This window comes from Phyllostomus hastatus, unplaced genomic scaffold (assembly GCF_019186645.2).
Source record: "Phyllostomus hastatus isolate PE091 unplaced genomic scaffold, TTU_PhHast_1.1 phas_contig_147, whole genome shotgun sequence".
In the NCBI taxonomy this organism is placed as follows: Eukaryota; Metazoa; Chordata; class Mammalia; order Chiroptera; family Phyllostomidae; genus Phyllostomus; species Phyllostomus hastatus.
Window position 1 is genome coordinate 3,154,447 of NW_025333603.1, and position 21,073 is coordinate 3,175,519.

Genomic DNA, 21,073 nt, shown 5'->3' on the forward strand with positions numbered 1-21,073 from the left:
CTCCCCTGGGGACAGTGGGGGCTCAAGAGGGGATAGTTCATTCTCCTTGAGGCTGTTTGAAAGCTAGAAAAAAATTTCTAGAGGAGGTGATGCTTGAAAAACGAGTGGACATTTTCTATGCGACACAGAAGAGAAGGAAGGGCATTCCATGCTGAAGGATAACAGAGGCTTGGAGATGGACACGTGTGGTATGACTTGTAATCCTAGGAATTCAAAATGATGGATCTGGTGGGATCATGGAGGAGATGGGTTCAGTAAATCATGGCCTCCCTCACCCTTTCAGCTTCAACATGTATAAGTTCTGGGAGTGGGGGTGCTCGCCTTTGGCCAGCCCCTGTCGTCCTTGGCACCACATTCCTGCTGACTCCTGATGACTCCTGCTGAATCTAGCACCCCGTTCACAGGGCCGTCAGCCCTCTGGTCCTGCTGACCAGGAACCGTTCTTCCTGACAGCCCAGGAGTGCCTTTCTGTAGAGTCCTTAGCAGGACGCAGATCCCTACTGTCCTTCAGAATTGCCTTCAGCTTCTCTCCCATGCTGCTCCTACTTTTTGTGGGACTAACTTGCTTCTTCATGTCCCTCAGTAGCAAAGAGATCATGAATGATGATAACTGAGGTAGGATTTGAATACACATGTTTATAACTGTTTTCACATGAATTCTTATATTTCAGCCTTAAAGTAACTATGGAAAGGTATATTTTTAAGTAACATTCGCACAAAATTCAGCACAAGATTGATCATCCGATGTCATAAACCTCTTCATTTCCTGTAAATTCAAGCCTAGACGAGAGCGTGACTTAGCCTGGGTCACACAGCCATAGCACTTTTGGGACTAGATTCTGACTCCTCATGTGACACTCTTTCCACCCCATCATGCTTCCTCCTCTCAGCTGCATTAAGAAATCACACAAATTCCCAATGCCAAAGGCTACTGAAAGCACTTTATTTTACTGAGGTAAAAAAAAAGGTACTGATTGCTTTTACTGCTTTCTAAAGCACTAAAACAGGGCTGTCAAAGATGGCTTTTCTTTAGACATTTACTATTCTTCAGGTATGAGGGCAAGCCAGGTCCCAAGAATTTCTCCTGTAAAGAAAGTCATTCCTTAATCTGTACATTGCCTATCCCATTAGAGTAGGATGCCGAAAGGAGATCCCAGGGCCAGCGTGTGGGCCCTGCGGGAGGGGCAACTGGCAGCCCTGGAGTCGGAGAATGCTGACAAGAAGACATCCGTGCTTCTTTCTTTTTGATTGTGCTGACTCATTCTCCAGAATAGTCCCAGAAATTATAGGACATTGACAGCAAGTCCTACAGAAAATTCCCATTGGCCGGCAATCTTCGTGTCCAGTTTAAACCTGGCTTTCATGTGTCCATTCATATTCTCAGTTGTTCCTGTTTTCTCCTCTCTCCTTTTACTTTCTTTTCATCCTTTCTCTTCTTTCTTCTCTTTCCATACAAGGGAAAGGGAAAAGGAGGGATTTGTGGAGGTAGGTGCTAAACACACAAACCAGTGAAATGGCTCCCATTTATTAACCTTTCACTTGGCACTGGGCAACACACTGCACCTGTGCCTTTGGTTATGTCGTATAATCCTTTGAGCAAGCCTCTGAGGTAGGTAATGGATCCCTCATTTAGGTGTGTTGTGTGTTCCGTGGGGAGTGGGAGATGGCAGCCCAGTGGTATAATAGTGATAGTCGTCATTTGCGAGGGGACTCCCTGTGCATTTCTCAGCTCCTCGTCACAGTGAACAGGACCCCTCCAGCCTGCAGCTGCCTTGTTTGTGTGTAGTCTTGCTCTGACAGAAGGTCTCCCTTGTCCTGAGTGCTGGAGCAAAGTGGATCACAGGACAGCCTACCATTGCAACCCAGGAGGAGGGCAGAACCACTTCCCCAACCCAAAATCAGAGGGAGCCAAAATATGAGAAGGCAGAGGAAAGCAGAGCTATAATTTTTTCCACTAGAGCAGTTACCTAAACTTTAAGAGTTTTGATGGGAACAAGTACAAAGATTTGTAGAGGTGAAAACAGGAGTGGAGAGAAACTTAGCTCTCCCTGCAACACATGCACACCACGTCCACCCACTGAAGTTCCGTCCTCAACATTTCGAAAACCATCCCCTCTTCTTTGTCTGTACTGCATGGTTATAGTTGAGGACTCATCCTCTCCCAGATTCTGCAATAGTGTCCTGACTAGTACCCCTGCCCACAGGTTCTCTGCACCCTTTCCAGCTCCTTCTCTATCTTAGATACCATCACAGTCTTAGTGCAAGGCTTCCCAACACACTGTTCTCCTGATTCAGCCTTGACAATGGCTCCAAAGGCCAATAGGATACGGTCCAAGTTCCTTAACACATCCTAGGAGGCTTCTGAAGATCTGGCTGTCTCCTCCCCAACCTCACTGACTGCTTGGCCCCAGCCATGCTGAGCTTCCTGCCACTCCTGAATGTGCTGTACTCACCGCTGCACCTCTGCACACACTGCTCCCTTTGCCTAGAACAAAATTCCTGGCACTCACCACCTGGCTACCTCCTACTTATCCTTCAAAGCTAGGCTCAAATATACCTCCTCTGGGGAAAGCCTTCTAAGACCCTCTCTCCTCCCCTTCAGCCTAGGTTAGATGCCATTCTCTGTGCTTCTTTAACACCTGGCTTCCCCGTATCATAATCCTTAAAACTCTGCAATTGTAGTGGCCTATTTACCCAGATGTCTCTCACTGCCCTGTGAACTCTTATAGGGCAAAGGACACTGCCTTGCATATATTTATTTTTATAATCTCAGGACTTTGCACAGAGCTAATGTTCAATAAGTGTCTACTGATTGCATTTTTCAAGAAAACATGCATGTATAAAATGCAAACAAAAGGAGAGATGGAATTGAAATCATGTATTGGGGTAGGTTAACTTACAAGTTTTCCTGGGGCTTCGGATATAGATTTTGTGTTTGCTGAGACTATGTATTGTCTGATATGTTCTTGCATCAAGGGGGGAAGATCTGTAGAGTGGGACTGGGGCCGGGAGTGGATGTGTTCCATAGACCGAAGATAGCTACCTAATTTTTAGAGACCCTCCCCAGCCTGGGTGCCTGGGTTTTCTTTCTGGGTGGAGATCATCTTCTGCAGGAAATGGAACTGCTCCAAGTCAAGACATTTTCACTCTTATTAGTCCTTTGTGTGTTCTGCTGTCCAAGCATTAGGAAGACTGAGCCCTGTTTGAGGCTTGACAGGATCATGTTTCATGATCCCGAAAAAGTGTTTGTATAACCTCAAGCCACACTGCAAGTGAAATATAGCTTCAGGGGTGGGGCTGAGGGTGGGGGGAGGATTCTGCTGGACCTGACTCAACTTTTCATCTGGCCACTGGGCTGTGTGCGTGTGGTGTGTGAGGATGTGGTCCGGAGGTGTTAAATGTGCTGATAAGATCCAAGGCCACAGTGCTTGCTTTCAGTAGAGAGGAGGTTAGAAATTTAACAACAAACATTTGTTGAGCCCCTGGTGTATGCAAGGCTTAGTGCTGAGTGCTTTAGGTGATATAGGGTGATTAGGTCCGAGGCTCTATTCTCAAGAAGCCTTCCATCTAGGAGTTAAGGCTGATCTCCAAAGTCCTGGAGACATGAGAGGGCATGGCCATCACTAGGTTCAGTGATCACTTTGGTGCCCAGGGAATTACAGAAAGGAGCGCCTTTTATTGATCTATGTACCGGACGTAGGTTTAGGTCTTCTCAAGCACATGTTGCCTCGCACCCTCTGTTATTCCTGTCTTGCAGTTCAGAAATGGAAGCCTTTGTATGCGGTAGATATATGCTCAGGAAATTAAATTGGGAAAGAAGCCACTAGACTAAGGTGGTTCCAGGGTCTTGGAGGGGGGTATTTATTTGGGGGTGGAGAGACTGTCCCCTGCTCTGTTTGCCCTCAGCAGGTGGGATGGAGGCTGGGGAAAGACCTCTCAAATGACAGTGGTAAAAGCTCATTTGGTAGAATAAGCTCCCGGGTTGGAAGACGTGGAGTTGAAACCCAGCAATGGAGGGATTGATCAAAACCTTCCTCTGGACAAAGTGAAGGAGGGAGGGGAAGGTAACTTCCAGGTAGAGATGAGGACATGGGCTTTGTACCCTGTCAGAGGAGTGCTGAAAAGTTTATTTATCTCAACCCTGGCTGGCATAGCTCAGTGCATTGAGCGCGGGCTGTGAACCAAAGTGTCACAGGTTCGATTCCCAGTCAGGGTACATGCCTGGGTTGCAGGCCATAACCCCCAGCAACCGCACATTGATATTTCTCTCTCTCTTTCTCTCTCCCTTCCCTCTCTAAAAATAACTAAATAAAATCTTTTTTTTTAAAGTTTATTTATCTCCACATTTAACTTCAATCATGTTTGTTAGTATTTCTTCATCAGAGCACGTGAGAACCCCTTCTCCCAGCACTTATAAAGGTTCCTGCACAGAGGAGTCTGGAGCCTCCTGGCTGGGCCCAGTTCAGGCCTTTTCATTCCTGGTTCTCGGGTCTGGCTCTGGCTCGGAGACTGGCCTTCCTGCACTCAGTTCTCATTGCTCATACCTCCCTAGAAAAGACAGGGGTGCAAGGCTGGATTTTTTTCCTTTGCAAATGGTACATTCGAGAGCACTCAGGCTATAAATGTATTATAATCTTACAATTCTTGGCTAATATTGCACTTTCTTATAGTGGCATAGGATTAGCCTGGCCTTTGTTTTTACAAAAAAAAAACCCAAAAAACAACAAAAAAACCCCCCAAAAATAGTAATTAAATATTTCAGTAGGTAATATGTAGAAACAATTGATGTGATGCATACAAAATTTGAAAGGGTGTAAAGTGTTTAGTGGTGACCAGTGAGTCAGTCTCTGCTATACTTTGTCTTCTAGCCACCCAGTTCTTCTGGGTTAATCAGCGTCACTGGTTTCTTGCTGTGGTTTTTGTAGCACTTTGTTGCTTGTTGCATTACTACAGAAGGGACATTGTGGCAGTTGGTTCAACAAATGCTCCAGGTCCTTAGTGTGTCCTGTCCCTGGCTGCTAGAGCATGATGTTGGTGAAGTTTTATTATAAACTTCATTTTCTTGCCTAAAATGTGTCCAGACTGAAGTCAGAGTGCCATCATTAATAGCAAGACCATTCCCCTCTGCAGGACAAAGCTTTTTCCCTCCAGAAAGCTGTCAGAGGAACTTTGACAGTGTTTTATTCCCCAGTTTGAAACCCAGCCACATGTTTCCTATTAAATTACAGGACTGATAGGTGCCGCTTATTGCTACTTAATACAGACTCCTGTTGCTAAATGGCCTAAATTGATGTCTGTATTTACTTTGCCATCTAATACAAAGCATAAATTTTTCTTACTCTAGTAACTCGTCAAGTTCTTGAATCTTTTGTCAGAAGCTAGTTGAGACAGGAGCTATGCCTGAGCCATCTTTACACCCTTGCAAGTGTGTGTTCAGTAAATGTTTCTCAGTGATTCAGGAGAGACTCGGTGAGGTTGCATGCTCAGAAGGAGGAAGGACTTGAAAGACACGATAGGCGAGTTTTCGGTGACCTTTCCTCTGGGTTAGTTGCTGACTCCCTCAGCAACGAGACCCTAGCTTCTTGACCCTTGTCAAATTGTTGATGTCAGGAAAAGTGGTCACAACTGCTTCCTTACTCCAACTCCTGCTGATAGGAATTCATAGTGGTTGCTGTCTTCTGGTTACACCCTACAGCCCTTTGTGAGGCAAGGGAAATTATCATGGATTAATGACAGACCAATTAGAACTTGCTTCCTTTGTTTGGGAACTTATCTTTCACTGCTGCTTGTTTGCCTTGAGAAATAAGGAAGTGGGGGTTGAAGACCTGGAGCACTGGGCTTCAAGTCGGCAGAACTAGATTCCATTCCTATCATAGCTGTGCAACCTGGGGCATGCCACAGTCCTTCTCTGGGCCTCCGTTTCCCTATCTGTACAGTAGGAATTGCACTCTGAGCTCTATGGTCCTTCCCTGTTCAGAGACGTACAGTTTGGGATCCTGGGTTCCTAAAGTCCACATTCTTGTAACCTTTGCTTTGTTGTGCCCAAACCCCAAATGTCAGTTTCTGATTTGGATCTCCGATTTGTCCTTCTAGGTTTTCTTCGTGTCCGACCTCTTCAAGACCAAGACAGCACTCTCCCTGCCGCCTCCTATCAGGAAGGAAATTCTCTCACCTGTGGACATTATCGACAGGAACAATCACCACAACATGGTGTAGGCGCTGCCCACCTCCTGAGCTGTTTTTGTAAAATGACTGCTGACAGCAAGGTCTTGCTGCTCTCCAATCTCATCAGACAGTAGAATGTAGGGAAAAACTTTTTTACCCAACTGATTTTTAAAAGGAAAAAATTGTCTTACTTTGTGGCCTTCCAAAATAGGTAGTGTTCACCTATGTGGAAACAACAGCAAACTAACACCAAGTGCCGGAACCCTGGATGTGCAATTGGTCTAAGTGTTCATGTTCTAATGAACACGGGCTTGTTCTAGAACAAACACTAAAAGGTTTAGAGTAGAGTCTGCCAGTCACCTTTGTGACCTGAGGCATCCCAGGCCTGTGAGAAAAGCTCAAATTAACATTGTAGCACATGATGTCAGAAATAGCACTGAAGCAAGAAAATAGCCATTGGAGACTCCCCTCTAATGTCTCTGTCCACACCACTCTGTCTTCTACTGTGACTTTGGTTCAGGAAGGTTGGTTTTTTGGGGTTTTTTGTTTTTTGGTTTTATTTGTATAAAGAAAGAGCAAATGCTCAGTCAAATGATTAGATCCTGAATCCAGATTCTTAGACCTAAAGCCTGTCACTCACTTCTTGGCCCATAGGCCAGCACCACAGTCCCTCACATTAGTGATTAGGAGACTCTTTGTGGATGAGTGAATTTCACAAATAGCACAATTTCAGGAGAAATTGAGGGTATAGGCCCTCATTTGTCTTCTTCTGACAGACCATCCTGTGATGTTGAGGCATCGGTTGCAGGATGCTGATGTTGTACATCAATCACCTGGGCACTTGCACACTCTTAGTCATGGTTAGCTTTGGTTACTGCTTTTTCCCTTGAAATCCTTGCTCTGTGCCCGCCGGGATTTCCTGTGAGGGCCCAGAGACGAGCCAAGGGGTGGCCTGCCACTGGTTGATGGAAAGCAGCCTTCCGCAACAGAGAGAGATGGGGGAGTGAAGGGGCAAGAATGAAAAATGAACTAACCCTTTGGCTACTCAAAGTCAGAATGAGCCAGAGTAGCAGATGGTCTCATGCCTGAGAGGCTGCCCTTCCAGATAACGGAGCTGACGAGGTCTCTGTGGGAGTCGCTCTTGCTAAGCTGTGTAAAGCACTATTGTCTTGGGGTTGATCTCTAGGGCAGTTCTTGGTAGGTTCTGCTGGGCAGAACATGTGGGCTAAATCTCCGTAGAGAGTTTTCATCCTCTATCTGTAAGTGTCCTCACATGTAAGGCCCACTCTAGGCAGTAGACGGGACCCCTTCTACTGAATCTTTGGGAAAAGGAGGAAGGAAGAAATGCTTTCAGATCTTGGATGCAGACCTTTCGAAGGGTTAAATGTAACTACACGGATCAACCACAAGCACATCTTTACCACAGAAGCCGTCCTGTCATTTCAACTTATAGCAAGCTATGATTTTTATATATAAATATTATATAAATAATGTATAAAACATTAAAAGTTAACTATGTAAAATATTATTTCTGAAACAATTTTAGCTATATCCACTATGATTATAAACTGTGTCTCGACCTGTGTTACTTCATTAGCTGCTTAAAAAAGCATTGAGTTAATTTTTTTAATATCAACTAAAATAATGTAGTTCTGTGGTAGACATTGTTTTATAATAAAAGAAATAACTGCAACTAGAGAAAACTGTATAAAAACATTGTCAGTATTTTTGTAAGGTTTCATTTTGTAAAGAGGATAATATTCAAAGACTTTTGTAGAATACAAAGTGAAAACTTGTATCTGCGAAACTATACTTGTATTAAATGTGCTTTTTAAATAAAAGCTCGTAACATGACTAATAAAGGAAGTTGGAAGCCTGGCATGTCTGAAGGATGTTTGCCTTGGATATATGGGTAAGAGCAGGCCCGCCGCCGTGAGTGGGCTTGCCCCAACTCAGGGCCCTGCCGCCTGACTGCTTCGGGGGGAAATACGGGGGGCCTCATCTGGGTCCAGTGGAAACCCATTTGCCAAGTGAGGCTCCAGTTCTACTCTCATCTCAGTCTCTTCTCCTTTTTTTTCAATGATAGTCTACATTCCATACTACTTTATATTAGCTTCAGGCGTACAGCATAGTGATTAGACACATAATTTACAAAGTGATCCCCCCGATAAGTCTAGTACCCACCTGGCACCATATGTAGTTATTACAAATTATTGATTATATTCCCTATGCTGTATTTTACATCCCTGTGACTGTTTTGTAATTACCAATTGTACTTAATATCTTTCTCTTTTTCACCCAACCCCCACAACCCTCCTCTTATCTGGCAACTCTATCTGTTCTCTTTACCTATGAGTCTGTTTCTGTTTTGTTTGTTTATTTTGTTCTTTAGATTCCACATGTAAGTGAAATCATACACTCTTTGTCTTTCTCTGTCAGACTTATTTCACTTAGCATAATACCCTCTAGGTCCATCCGTGTGTGGCAAATGCTAAGATTCCATTCTTATTTATTGCCAAGTAATACTCCATTGTGTATATGTGTACACATCTTTTTTATCCACTCCTATTATTGGTTATTTGGGTTGTTTCCATATCTTGGCTCTGTAAATAACCCTTGCTCTCTCTTCACCTTCTGGTGACCCTATTATACAATGGTGTTACACTCGATGTTGTCCCAGAGGTCCCTTAAACTATCCTCATTTTTAAAAATAATAATATTATTTTGCTCTTCTGATTGGGTGTTTTCTGCTACCTTGTTTTCCAAATGTTGATTTGATCCTCTGTTTCATCAAATCTGCTGTTGATTCCTTCTAGTATATTCTTCATTTCTGACTATTTATGGTTTCCATGTCCTTTTTCTATGCTTACTAGCTCTTTGTCAACTTTCTCACTGAATTGATCTATTCTTCCCCTAAGTTCCTTAAACATCCTTATAACCAGTGTTTTGAACTCTGTATGTGGTAGATTATTTGCCTCCATTTCATTTGGTTCTTTTGCTAGAGATTTCTCCTTTCATTGCAGGCATGCTTCTTTGTCTCTCCAGTTGGATTGCCTCTCTGTGTTTGTTTTACTCTCCTTTCAGTTCTGATTTATGGAACTTCTTTTGATCTGGTCCATGTGTTAATGGGGAAAGAATTGTTATGTTACACTTTATTCAATGGAGGGAGCTATACTTTATGCAGCATTTCTATGTGCTTTTTTTCTGGGGGAGGTAATTCTACAGGAGTTAAGTCAGCTATGTTGTTAGATTTGGAATTTCAACATGGGCTTCCTTTTATAATCCCACAGACTTGCCTATCTGTCTACCTCTATTTCTTTGGATGCACCTACCTTTTTCCTTATCCCCTGAAAACCAGCCATGCTGAGCTGCCTGCAATTTTTCTCAACTCACACTTTGCTATTGCATATGTAGCTACTTCTTCCTAGTCATTTTCAAGGACCAGGTCTGCTTCCACCTTCACTGGCAAAACTCTGAGCCCAGAGGTTGGATTGGATGGTGTTGGCCTTCCACTGTCTTCTTGCTCTGTGATTGACTGTATGTTTATCTCAACTATTGACAGTGAGCTCCTTGAGGGCAATCACAATGTCTTGTCCTTTGTTGTTTCCTTAGGATGGTGCACAGTGGCCAGCACAGAGTGGGTACTCAGTTTTTTTTTATTAAATAAGATGCTTAGAGAGTGCATCCTTTAGTTTATGTATGTGGAAGAGTATGTGTATGTACACTCTTATACTTGTAATTATATGTACAAGTATATATGTGTATTTGCAAATACATAATTGTGTATCTCTGGATATGCATGCAGATTTGTGTGTGTGTCCACATAATATGCCTGTATGTTCGTATTTACCCTGCTTCTTCTGAGCGGGTGACACAAACCCTTAGGTAGCATTTGTAGAGATGCTGTGATGTTTGCGGTGACAGTGGAGAGGAGAAATAAAGGATAATTGCCACTTTGGTGACCAAACTGTGGAATATGTGGTCCAAGCAGCTCTCAGAAACTCCCTGTGGAAGGTGCCTGTCATGGGGTGTGGAACCCGTTGTACCTAAGTAAACAGCACACTGCTCTTGGGTTGAAGGTGTTGGGAGGAGGGGACAGAATGAGTTTTGGCATCAATGAGACAGCCCTGGTGGACAACCGTGGTTTCTGTGGACCTGATCTCTTAATTCCACTGAAGTTTATATGCCACATTTTTATTTTTCATTTTCATTTTTATCTATTAAAGCCAGTTCCTGCCTTGTACAGTGAGGCCTCTCTCTCTCTGATTAAGCTTTTGCCTTCTATTTCTGTGTTTCCTTTCCCCTAATTACTCGAGCATGTGTGGGCAAACAAACTTTCTATTGGTACTCCCTCTTGACATCGTTCTCAGCTTGATTCATGGGCTGCTGTCTGGGGTCCACCTTTATTGGCAGAGGAGTCCTATGACCATGATGTCACCACTGCTCAGTTGGAGGACCCCAGCAGGAATCAAGACATTAGAGGAAATGAGTGGTGATCCCCCAAGGCAACAAGCTCATAAAGTCATCATTAGTGACAGCAAAGGAAATTAAGGAAAACCAAGGTCAGAAATTAAGGAAAACCAAGGTCAGGGTTATAAGACTACAACCAGTGTTTGTTTATTCATTCCTCATTCATTCAATGAATATTCACTGAGCTCTAATACTGTGAATTAAACATAGTACCTGTCCTCAAGGAATTTACAGTCTAACATGGGAGACTGGTAAATGGGCAAACAGAAAGACAAAGGTACGCCCAGCATACTATGAAAACCCAGAGAAGAGGAATCTAAGTGACAGAAAGATCAAAGGGAAAGCAAATCGTAAACACACCAATGAAGAACATGGGCTTAGAATCAGATACACTGGGTTTAAATCTCCACTCTGCCACTGAGCTACATAAGCCACTCACTAGCAGAGCCTCTTTTTATTGGGCATTGGAAATAGCATACCTATGCAAAATGGTTGTGATGATTAAATGAAGTGAGTTTTTAGCCTACAGTCTTACTCACTGGAAGCACTTAAATCAGAGATATTTTATTTTATGTATATGTTTAATGCTAAAATTTTGAAGCAACGACTAGGAGGTGGCTACATTTTAAAAGGGGGTGATTATGGTGTTCTAGACAAAGAACATGACTGCCCAAAGGTCTGATGTATTTAATGAGCTGAGAATAACATGATAAGATTTGCAATTTTTAAGTTACTCTGAGAAACCTTGGCAAAAGCGTCAAGAGTGTCACTCATATAATCTGATGTAATCATGGTACTTCTAGGAATTTATCATAAGAAAAAAATCAGACACATGACAAAAATTTAGGTACAAGAATGCACGTTGAAGGCTGTTTTATAGTAATGAAATTGAAAACAATCTAAATGTTTAATAATTGGAAAATGATTAAATTGTGATACACCAAACTGATGTAATATTTGAACACATTGAAATGTATTTGACAATATTTAAATGAGTAGGAAGTCATTCATAATAAAATATCAACCTCCCAAATATTCAAAACTTAAATACAATATTCTAATTTTGGTTTTAAATAAATGCACAGCAAAACTATTGAAAGGAATTGCACCAAAGAAACAAAACACTATAGTTATCTTTGCATAGTGAGATTATTGGTGATTTCTATTCTCTTTTTAAAGTTTTTCTGTACTTTCTATATCTATAGAATGAATGTGTAGATTTTACAATTTAAAAACATTTAAAAATTATCACTCATAAGCTTTGCACAAAATAGAGGTTCATCTAGGGCAGACAAAAGGAAATGAGACAATTAGTTTATTATTATAATAACCTAGGGGAGAAGTGATAAGGATTTTAGACAAGGCATACCCATACCTAGAAGGGATATAGATGCAGAGACAGATTCTAGAAATATAAAGAGGTAGAACTGGGGAGGCATCAAAGCCTATTAGATATGCATGAAAAACAGGAACAAATCAGTTGGATGCCCAGGTTTCTGACTTGGGCAATCAGGTGGAGTTTGTACTAGTCTCAGAGAGAGAAAACAGGGAAAGGGCAGTTTGGAGGAGAAAACGTAGAGGCAGGGAGTTCTGTTTTGGGTATGTTGAACTTCATGTGCTTGTGGGATATTGAAGTAAACACATCCAGTTGAATAGGTATTTGGATAAACAGGCTAGTAATTCATTTATTCATTCATTCAAACAAACATTTATTGAGTATCTACTATGTGCCAGAAAGTACTTTGGTTTTGGACACACAGTAATGTACAAAACAAAATAGAGCTTGTATTTCTGGTTCCGGGCTAGAACCTATAATTCAGAATAGACATCTGGCCTGAAGACAGACTTTTAGGAGTCCACCACCTGGATATGGTGACAGTAAAGAAAGCCATGAGAAATGAGTGAGATGCATGATCCGGGGAGGGAGAGTATTGGATTAAGTTCAGACGAACTATTTTTTTGTTCTATAGCTTAGAGGATTGAACTGCTTTGATAAATGTCTATAAAGCTCTTAAATATTATCACTTCCGGCTCTATGCAACTCCTGATCTAGCTATCACTTCTGTGAGAGGTGGACAAATCACTGCCTCTCTCTTTACTTCTAAAATAGATCTAGTATGATTTTGACTTGCATCAGTATAACTTTTCTGTTTCAGGACCTCTGCACTCTCTGTTCCTCGAATGTCCTTCCCCTATAAGCTTCCTCTGCTTAGCTCCTTTTTGTCTTCCAGATCTCTGCTCTACTAACACTTCTGCAGAGAAGACTTCCCTGAACCTCCAGCAGAAATCAGCATAAGCCCAAGCCCTTGCTACTTTAGCACCCTATTCATATCACCATCTCATATTTTACTCATTGTTGATTCTCCCACCCTTTGACCAGAATGTGTCATGAGAATACCAATCAAGCTTGTCTTGTTCTTTGTAATAGTCCCATCCCCTAGAACAGAGCCTGGCACAATTAGGCAAGCAGTAATTTTTAAATTATTTTGAATTATTTTGAATAAATAAATAAGGGATTTTTCATATTTAGGAGTAAACATTAAAAAACAATCACCAAAATTTCTATGTGCCCAGTATCTTGTTAAAGTGCTGGTGATTCGGAATAAATCTTATTTGCTTCTTATTTGCCAATAGGTACACAATCTTATGAGAGATACAGACACTTGTGCAGTTATTATAAGGGAGTGAATACAGGTGGGGCATAGGTTTGAGTGGGTGTGAGGAAGAGTCTGGAGATGTATTATCTTTGTGGAGGATGAAACTAGGTAGGGTTTATATATATACACATATATATACACACACACACCCATAGAGGTGCTCATTAAACATTTTTTTAATAAATAAAATTTCATCTCAGTGTGGAATAAAATTTAGAGCTGGTATATACTTACAATGGAATATTACTCAGCCTTAACATGAAGGAAATTCTGACTCATGCTACAACATGGATGAAACTGGAGGACATTATGTTAAATGAAGCAAAAAGACAAATGCTGTATAATTTCAGTTACATGAGGTATGTAGAGTAGGCAAAGTAATAGCAAAAGAAAGCAGAATGGTGGCCACCAGAGCCTGAGAAGGGGAGGAAATGGAAAGTTGTTATTTAATGGATATAGGTTTCACTTTTGCAAGATAACAAAGTTCTGGCAATTGGTTGTACAACAATGTGAATATACTTAACATTTAGTGAACTGTACATTTTTAAGTGGTTAAGATTATAATTTTATGTTATGTGTATTTTACTACATTTAAAATTTTAAAAAACAGTAAAAACCAGAGTACATGCCTGGTGATTCATCTGTACCTGGATCTGGGTTATTTTGTTATCCTAAGGAGTTAAAGAACCAAAAAAGTCTGGGTTCCTGGTCAGAGTTCCTCCCACCTTCAGATCGGACCTGCTTGGAAGGGGGAGAGGAAAGTAAGGCTGAGAGATTTTATAACTTGTCCAAGGTCACACTGCCAGTAGGGTTGGTCCTGTGATTAAAACCCAAGTCTTTTGACTCCCGGGCAGCACTCTTCCCATTCCACTGGCCAGGCTGGGGCAGGGGCAGCCTCTTCAGCCACCTTTCCCATCCTGGTCTTGGGGGGGCGGGGGGCGGTGGGCACAACCATTCCTGCCACAGGAGACAGAAGATGCAGTTCCTTGGTATCTCTGCTTGAATGTGTGAGAGGCACCTCACAACTAGCATACCCTATACTGAGCTTCTGATTAGCTATGAGATGATATATTCTTTAAAATAATTTTTGATGATAGTTTACTGTGTGGTTTTTGGAATATAGCTTAGATGGAGTTCAAAGAATGAGTCACATTCCTATACTAAAACTCTTTCCCCACATACCTATTTTTGAGAATAAGTTCTCTCAGTGTTGATATCTGTAAATATGAAAAATAGGAATAGAATGGTGTTTAACCCTGTGGCACTCCAGCAATAAATGTTATATACCAGTGGATAAATGAACTAATTTAAAAATCCTCATATAGCTCATTAAGAGATGAATTTTTAAATAAAATTGTACTTTATATGTTTAAGAATCATTTTTAAAAATATGTAATATTTATTTTGATCAAGTGTGTACTGCTGATAATTATAATGATGTCAGTTCAGATGGAATTTTATAATACTTAGAACTATATGGTTACAGGAAACAAAACATTTACATTTCTGTTTATATACATATTCTTGTTAGTGGTTATTCTTGTTAATGATATGACTGATAATCAATAAATGAATTTAAATTATATAATTTGCATTAGGATAAGATTCTGGAGGGAAGGCAAATGGAACAGAAATATGAGTATAAAAGGAACTATACAAAATTTCTGATTGTTAAGAAGAGCTCTTTCATATATTTTTAAGGGAATATAAGTATCAGAATGCTATGATATTTAAATTCAACTAGATACATTTAAAAGAGTGACTTAGCACCCTTATTTCAAACTTTTAGATAATATTCAAAAATTGTCATAAATTACCTTCTTGCAACTATTTTAGATGTCAGCTTAAAAATGTGTATGAGAGCACAAAATTTTTCAAAAATTTTTTGGGGGTAGGTGAACAAAACAAGTTTGGTGGCACAGACCCTTCGGATGAGCTGCACTGTAAAGGATGCTGAGAAATGGGTAGGTAGTGGAAGGAAGGTGTGGAACCAAGCAAGACTTTTGTTTTTGGTTTGGTTTTAGTTTTGCTCTTGCTTAAAGATGGAAGAAATTACAGAATGTTTGTGTGCTGAGGACAATGGTCTAGTCAAGAGGGGAAGGGTCGTGGTGCAGGCGATGACTGGGGGTTGCTGGGGCCCTGAAAGGTGTGGGCATGGAGTACCAGCGGAGGTGAGGCCTACGAAGGCCAAGACAGGCCCTTGGCAACTCCCAGAGGGGGTGCAGAGAGGATGGGCCCAGGGCGAGTGCGGATGTAGATGCAGGGGGTGGGGCGGAGGAAGTTCTGGTCTGATTGCTTATATTTCCTCAATAAAATCTAAGCAAGATTCGCAGCTGTGAGAAAGGATGGGGGAGGAGGGTTGAGACTGACAAGAGAGGAGAATGTAAAATAGATGTCTTTTCTATTTACTGAAGAGAATCTATTCAGTAAATGTAGTAGGTTCTGGGCTTGATATTCAGAATTTATTGAGACCAGTCAGCAAAGCAGTGTGCTGCTCTGGGGGCGCAGGTGAGGGCGGACAGCATAGCTGGATTTAACCAGCTTCAGGTTTGACAGATGCGAACACTGAGGAGAGTGGCTAGAGCACAGGTGGCAAACACAAAGCCAGGGCGGAATCCACCCCTCCACCTTGTTTTACCCGGCAGGCACCTCGTTTCTAGCCGCAGCAGCGCGAGCTCTCTCCTAATTATTAAGGAGTAGTTACATTTATACAGTTCTAAAATTACATTGGCCCTTTGAAGGTAACCATGAGGTTGACGTGGCCCCGGGGTGAAAATGAGTTTGACACCCTGGTAGAGAGTTGAAAAATATAATGCAGTCTGGACCTGAAGCTGCGGAAGGAGAGAAAGAACGGCATGGGGATGGGATATATGAGTTACTAAATCTCTGTGGGTTAACTGCTGCCTTTGGAGTACTGATTTTTCTTTTAAAAACATCAGCCATAATAAATATTTTTTTTTCCAAAAGCACATTCTGATTCTTCAATCTTCTCTTCCTTAATAGCCTCTGCTGTCGTTTTCACGGGTGGATTATCTTCTCAGTTTTCGGAGGAAATTAGTCGCGGTTTCTTTCAGCGGTACTTCTGCGGCCCGCTAGGCTCGCTTAGTCAGTTTCCTAGGGAGGAGCGGTTCGATTTGTTTTGGTCGGGGCTTCCCTCCCGCCTCTGCTGCTCGCGCCTGTCCTATCAGGTTGCTGAAGAGAGAAGGAAACGCTGATTGGAAGTTCCGTATTTGTGGGTGGAGCCTATTGGGCCAGCCGAGTCTCGGCCCGTCCTCCTCAGCTTGGGTTCTTCTTGACTTCTCTGTACCTTCCAGAGTGTTGGGCGGGTGCGAGTTGGGGGTCCCGGGACTGAGGGAGGCGGGGCGTTGCCGAGTTTCACTGGCCGATTTGCATCTAATTCCCTTGTTTTCTTTCCCAGCGGGACGTTTTAGAATGCACGTGCAGCGTGCTATGGTAGAGGTGACGTGTTCTGGGAGAGTGCGGTGAAGTTACAGTAAAAGGGTTTTGTTTGGCCTTCCCAGTGCCGCCGACCCCCACCCCAACGGAGACCAACTCGGATAGGAGGGCGGGGCAGGCTCCGGCCAAAATGGAGCAGCCCAGGACTTCCAGCCCCTCCTTGTTTGGAAAGGAGGGTGTCCGTAGAGTGGTTGAACATTAACCCTTGGCGGTGGTAGTTTATCCTTGGGGAGGCCCGGTGGCTGGGAGATTTGGATTTCCAAGCACCTCTGCACAACGTTCGGTCTACTGACACTTCATTTCCTTTGTGCCACACCCTGGCATTTCCAGAAAGAAAGGCAAGTTCCAGCCTTTCCTCTGATTGCCTCTGATTCTCCTATCCCAGCACTGATTCTCCTGTTCCATGCAGTTTCTGCATGGAATCCTCACAACCCTGTGCTGTACATCTCCCTTTTTAAAGATACGGCAGTTGAGGCTTAGAGTGTTGAAGTGACTTACCCAACGTCTAGCTAGGAAGGGACAGAATTCGGTTTGGCCCCTATCCACCTTCAAAGCCCAGGCACTTTTTATTACACTACCCCCGACATGCCCTCCAGGGGTACCTGGTTTGCTGGGTGAGGAGAGAAAAAAAGAAACTAATGATAATTAAAGTGGTCAGTGCTGTATCCTAAAGGCAGGGAAAATGCCTATGTTTATTTTTGTTTGTTTGTTTGTTTGCTTCTGTGCTATTTAGGGAGGTTATCTCCAGAGGAAGTTAGATTTAACCTGTCATACAGGATGAGCAGGTAGTTCCCCAGGCAGAGATGAATAGTTCAGGCCCAGGGAGCAGAAGGTTCCAAGGGGCAGAGATTCTGGTACCCACAGAATATAAGAACTGGAAGGGCCTTAGGGACCCTCTGTCCCTTTTACAGAGGAAAAAAATAGAGGCCCAGAGAGGGTAAGTAATTATTTCAGATCACAAAAAAGAGAGTGACAAAATGGGGCCTGGAACCCAGATGCTCTACCCTGTAATCTGTGGTCTGTTTTCTTTATAACTTAGTAGTCAGACATAATGTAAGAGTTCATAGTTGTTTAGCAAGTGCTAAACAAGTACTTTATATACTTCTGTTTCTTTTAGTCCTTGTGACAACTCCATGAGGTAGACAGTGTTTTACAAAGGAGGAAATTGAAACTAAGAAAAATAATTTACTCAAGATCGTATGGCTAGTGGGAGCCTAAAGCACTTACTTTTTCCTACCCTGCTATACTAATAAGTAAGGAAAGAAGGATGTGACCAAGAAAACCCTTTCAATGTAGAAAGTTTTGTTCTTGTTCAGATGTGGAAACTGAGGCTCAGGTATGTTCAGTGACTTGCCTAAGGCCATGAAGTGATAATATGATGGAGCCAGTATTGGAGACCATGCCTGGGTTCTCTTCACTCCACAGAGCACAGCCCCCACCTTGGGTAGAGAAGCAATCACAGCCCTCCTTCTTGTGACCGTCTTTAAAATCTTCCAAGCAGCTCTGCATTGGCACTGTTGGCCTCTGCTGGCAAAGTAGCTCTACTTCTAGTCCAGTTGTACTATCAAATCTCACTTTTCCAGTGGGGAATTACCTGGGCAAACAGGATGGGGACCTGGGTCTCCCAGCTGCCAGTGTAGTGATTTTCTGCATTCCTCATCACTTTTTCCTGTGCAGCATGTCATCAGGGGTTCTGGATCACATTATCCCAAAAGACCAAAGCGTGAGATGCTTTTAGCCCTGTGACCATTAGAGAAGCCTCTTGATAAAGCAACTTTGGTTTAGGTTTGCAGGATGAGAAACAAAGGGACACAACCCCATCAGGAAAGAGGCACTGGAGGCCTGGGGCCTGCTCAAATTTAGTTAACACCTCTTAAATCTGGGTGAGGAGTGATAAGTAGATGGAATTATGAATTGGGGGTGGAAAATGAGTCTCCCTAAATATTTCTGTTTGCCAGTAACCTTCACTGACCAAGTGAATACAATATGTAAGAGTTCTCAAAATTAGGTTTAACTGGCTTGTCTTCACTGCTAAGTAGGTGTCCCTGAGAGCTAGGCTTCCAGAGGGATTTTGGAAGGTGGGTTTACACTGTGGAAGGAAGCCCTGGACCTGGGGACTTGAGTCAGCTTTCCCAACTATTAGCTTTGTGACACTGAAAAAGGTAATTCATCTCTGTAGGTCTCAGTCATTCATTCACTCATTCATTCAGTTAGTCATTTAGTAAACATTTGAGTGCAACTCACTTGCAAGTTTGCCCTTGTCCACTCAAAAATGTACATTCACTTCTTCCAGACTTGCAACCAGGGGAGCAATGGGCAGTGGCAGCCGGTTCCGGGCATATCCCATGATCCTGTCACCAGGAACCTGCGTCCTGGCCTCTTTCTTTCTCCACTTAAATAAAATTAGCTTTGAACTCTCTTGGACCTGGACCTAAATTCTTTCCTGCATGAGTCAAGAGCCTGAAGGTCCTGAACCATGCAGAGCAAGGCTTGCCCTGACTTGAAACAGGTCTGGTGACATAGCCACCTCCTAACATGACTCTAAACCACTAACCCATGGTGTCTTGTGATTTTGTTCTGTATGTAATCTGTAACCTTCATGCCACTGGGGGGTTGGGTCTTTCAAGGAATGAGCACATACTCCAAATTGGTCAATCCTATAATAAACTACTTGCTTTCTCCACTGGAACAAAATATCTTGAACCCCTGTTTTGGGCCTGGCTTGCTCTTAATGGATAACACACTTTTACAGCCTTGAAGGGGAAATAGACAAGAATAGACATTGTGAGTAGATGCTAAACTACTCTAGGATGGACAGAGTCCCCCTAAAGTAATTGATATTAAGAGGACCGCTGTTATCCCTTTTGGATTCATGGTGAAAATTTGAAAAAGGCACCTCTTTTTCTGGGCAGATTCAGCCCCATATCAGGATGCACTGCTGGCGAATAGATCCCAAGCAAGTGTTTGTGCCTCTGCTTTCCCCCAGACTAGTCATTCTCGCCTGGTAAACAACCTGCATATTGAGACACAGCAGGCCTGTGTGTCAAGATTGAGATGCAAAGGTCTAGTGGAAGGCAAAGGTCACCGAGTCCATTTCAAGCTGAGGAATGAGCATGTACAAAACCTGCAGGCTTGGGAAAAGGACTTCTTTCACTTGGGGACCTGCACTTGGTTCCATGTGACTAGAGTGAGTGATATATTAGGGGAATTGAAGAGGAATGAGACTGGGAAATTTGACAGAGGCTGTTTATTATTCACTCATTAAGCAAATACTTATTCCAAGTTTAGTGCTGTAAACACTAGGGAAATAATAGTGAACAAAACTGATATACGGTAATCCCCTTCTCTTAAGGAATTTACATTCTAGTGAGATCCTGATAGGCTGCCAGTGTCTCTTAAGGTATCCTAAGGGAATGTTGATTTCTGTCCCACCTTCCCTCTAGCATCATGCAATATCCCAAAGGAGACAATGTGTGTACAATGCCTTTGGAGCCGGGGACTTCTGGTGGAGTATATGATTGTCTCACCATGATAACAGGAACTCTGACGCTCGCCCTTGCTCTGTTCTCAAGACCCATGCAGACTAGGAAAGAAACCCATTCCTTCTTGGGTTCGCTGAGCAGGCTGGGCTTCCTGGGGCCCGTGTAGGTTCTCACCAGCTCATCCTTAGGCTATGGTACCTGTTGTGGTCAAAGCCTTTTTCTCTTCTGGTTGAAATACCAACAAAGACGAGACAGTCACCTAAAATGATCAACAAAATGGAAGCTTGTCTCTGAGATAAAATGAGCTGAGGGCTTCCAGGAGGACTTGTCAGGTTGTCCCCCAGCTAGAAGCTGTGTGGCCTGATCAACAAGTCTGATTCAGGTGAGAGAGGCTAGTTCCTTGGCCTGGGAACCTCACTGTATGGTTCCTCCCTGTGTGGCTGGTCACTTCCCCTTTCTGGACTAGTTTATTCCTCTGTTAACCAGAAAATTGGGTTTACTTAACCTTGAACTACAGAGCCCTTTAAATTCTATGAAACCCTGGTATATAAACCAGATAAAAGCAGAGGTGCTGTAGTGGAGGCAAAGGTTGGGGCCTGGGGTTCTGCTTATTTTGACTCTACCTGGTCCTGCCTCATCATCTCAGGATTTCTGCCACTACTAGATATAGCCCTGGAGTCATAGTGGAATTTAGTTTGAAATGATTGGGTTAGATTTTTTTTTCTCTAATTGGGCTCCTCTGGCCCCTGGGCTCAGGGTAGGGAAGAAGACAGTTGAAAAATCCTGTGATAATTTTTACAATTTTGTATTTACATTGAAATGATTATCTAATGCTGTCACTAT

General features: G+C 42.7%; 1 protein-coding gene across 1 annotated transcript in view; it reads left to right on the plus strand.

Annotated features, from left to right (window-relative positions):
• The window catches only part of PLPP3 (phospholipid phosphatase 3), a 79,633-nt gene extending 71,590 nt beyond the window's left edge, over positions 1-8,043 (plus strand). The window contains exon 6 of the mRNA XM_045858014.1: positions 6,094-8,043. Coding sequence (XP_045713970.1) covers positions 6,094-6,216 — 123 coding nt within the window. The 3' untranslated portion in view covers positions 6,217-8,043. The remainder of the gene's footprint in view (positions 1-6,093) is intronic.
• The last annotated feature ends 13,030 nt before the right edge of the window (positions 8,044-21,073 follow it).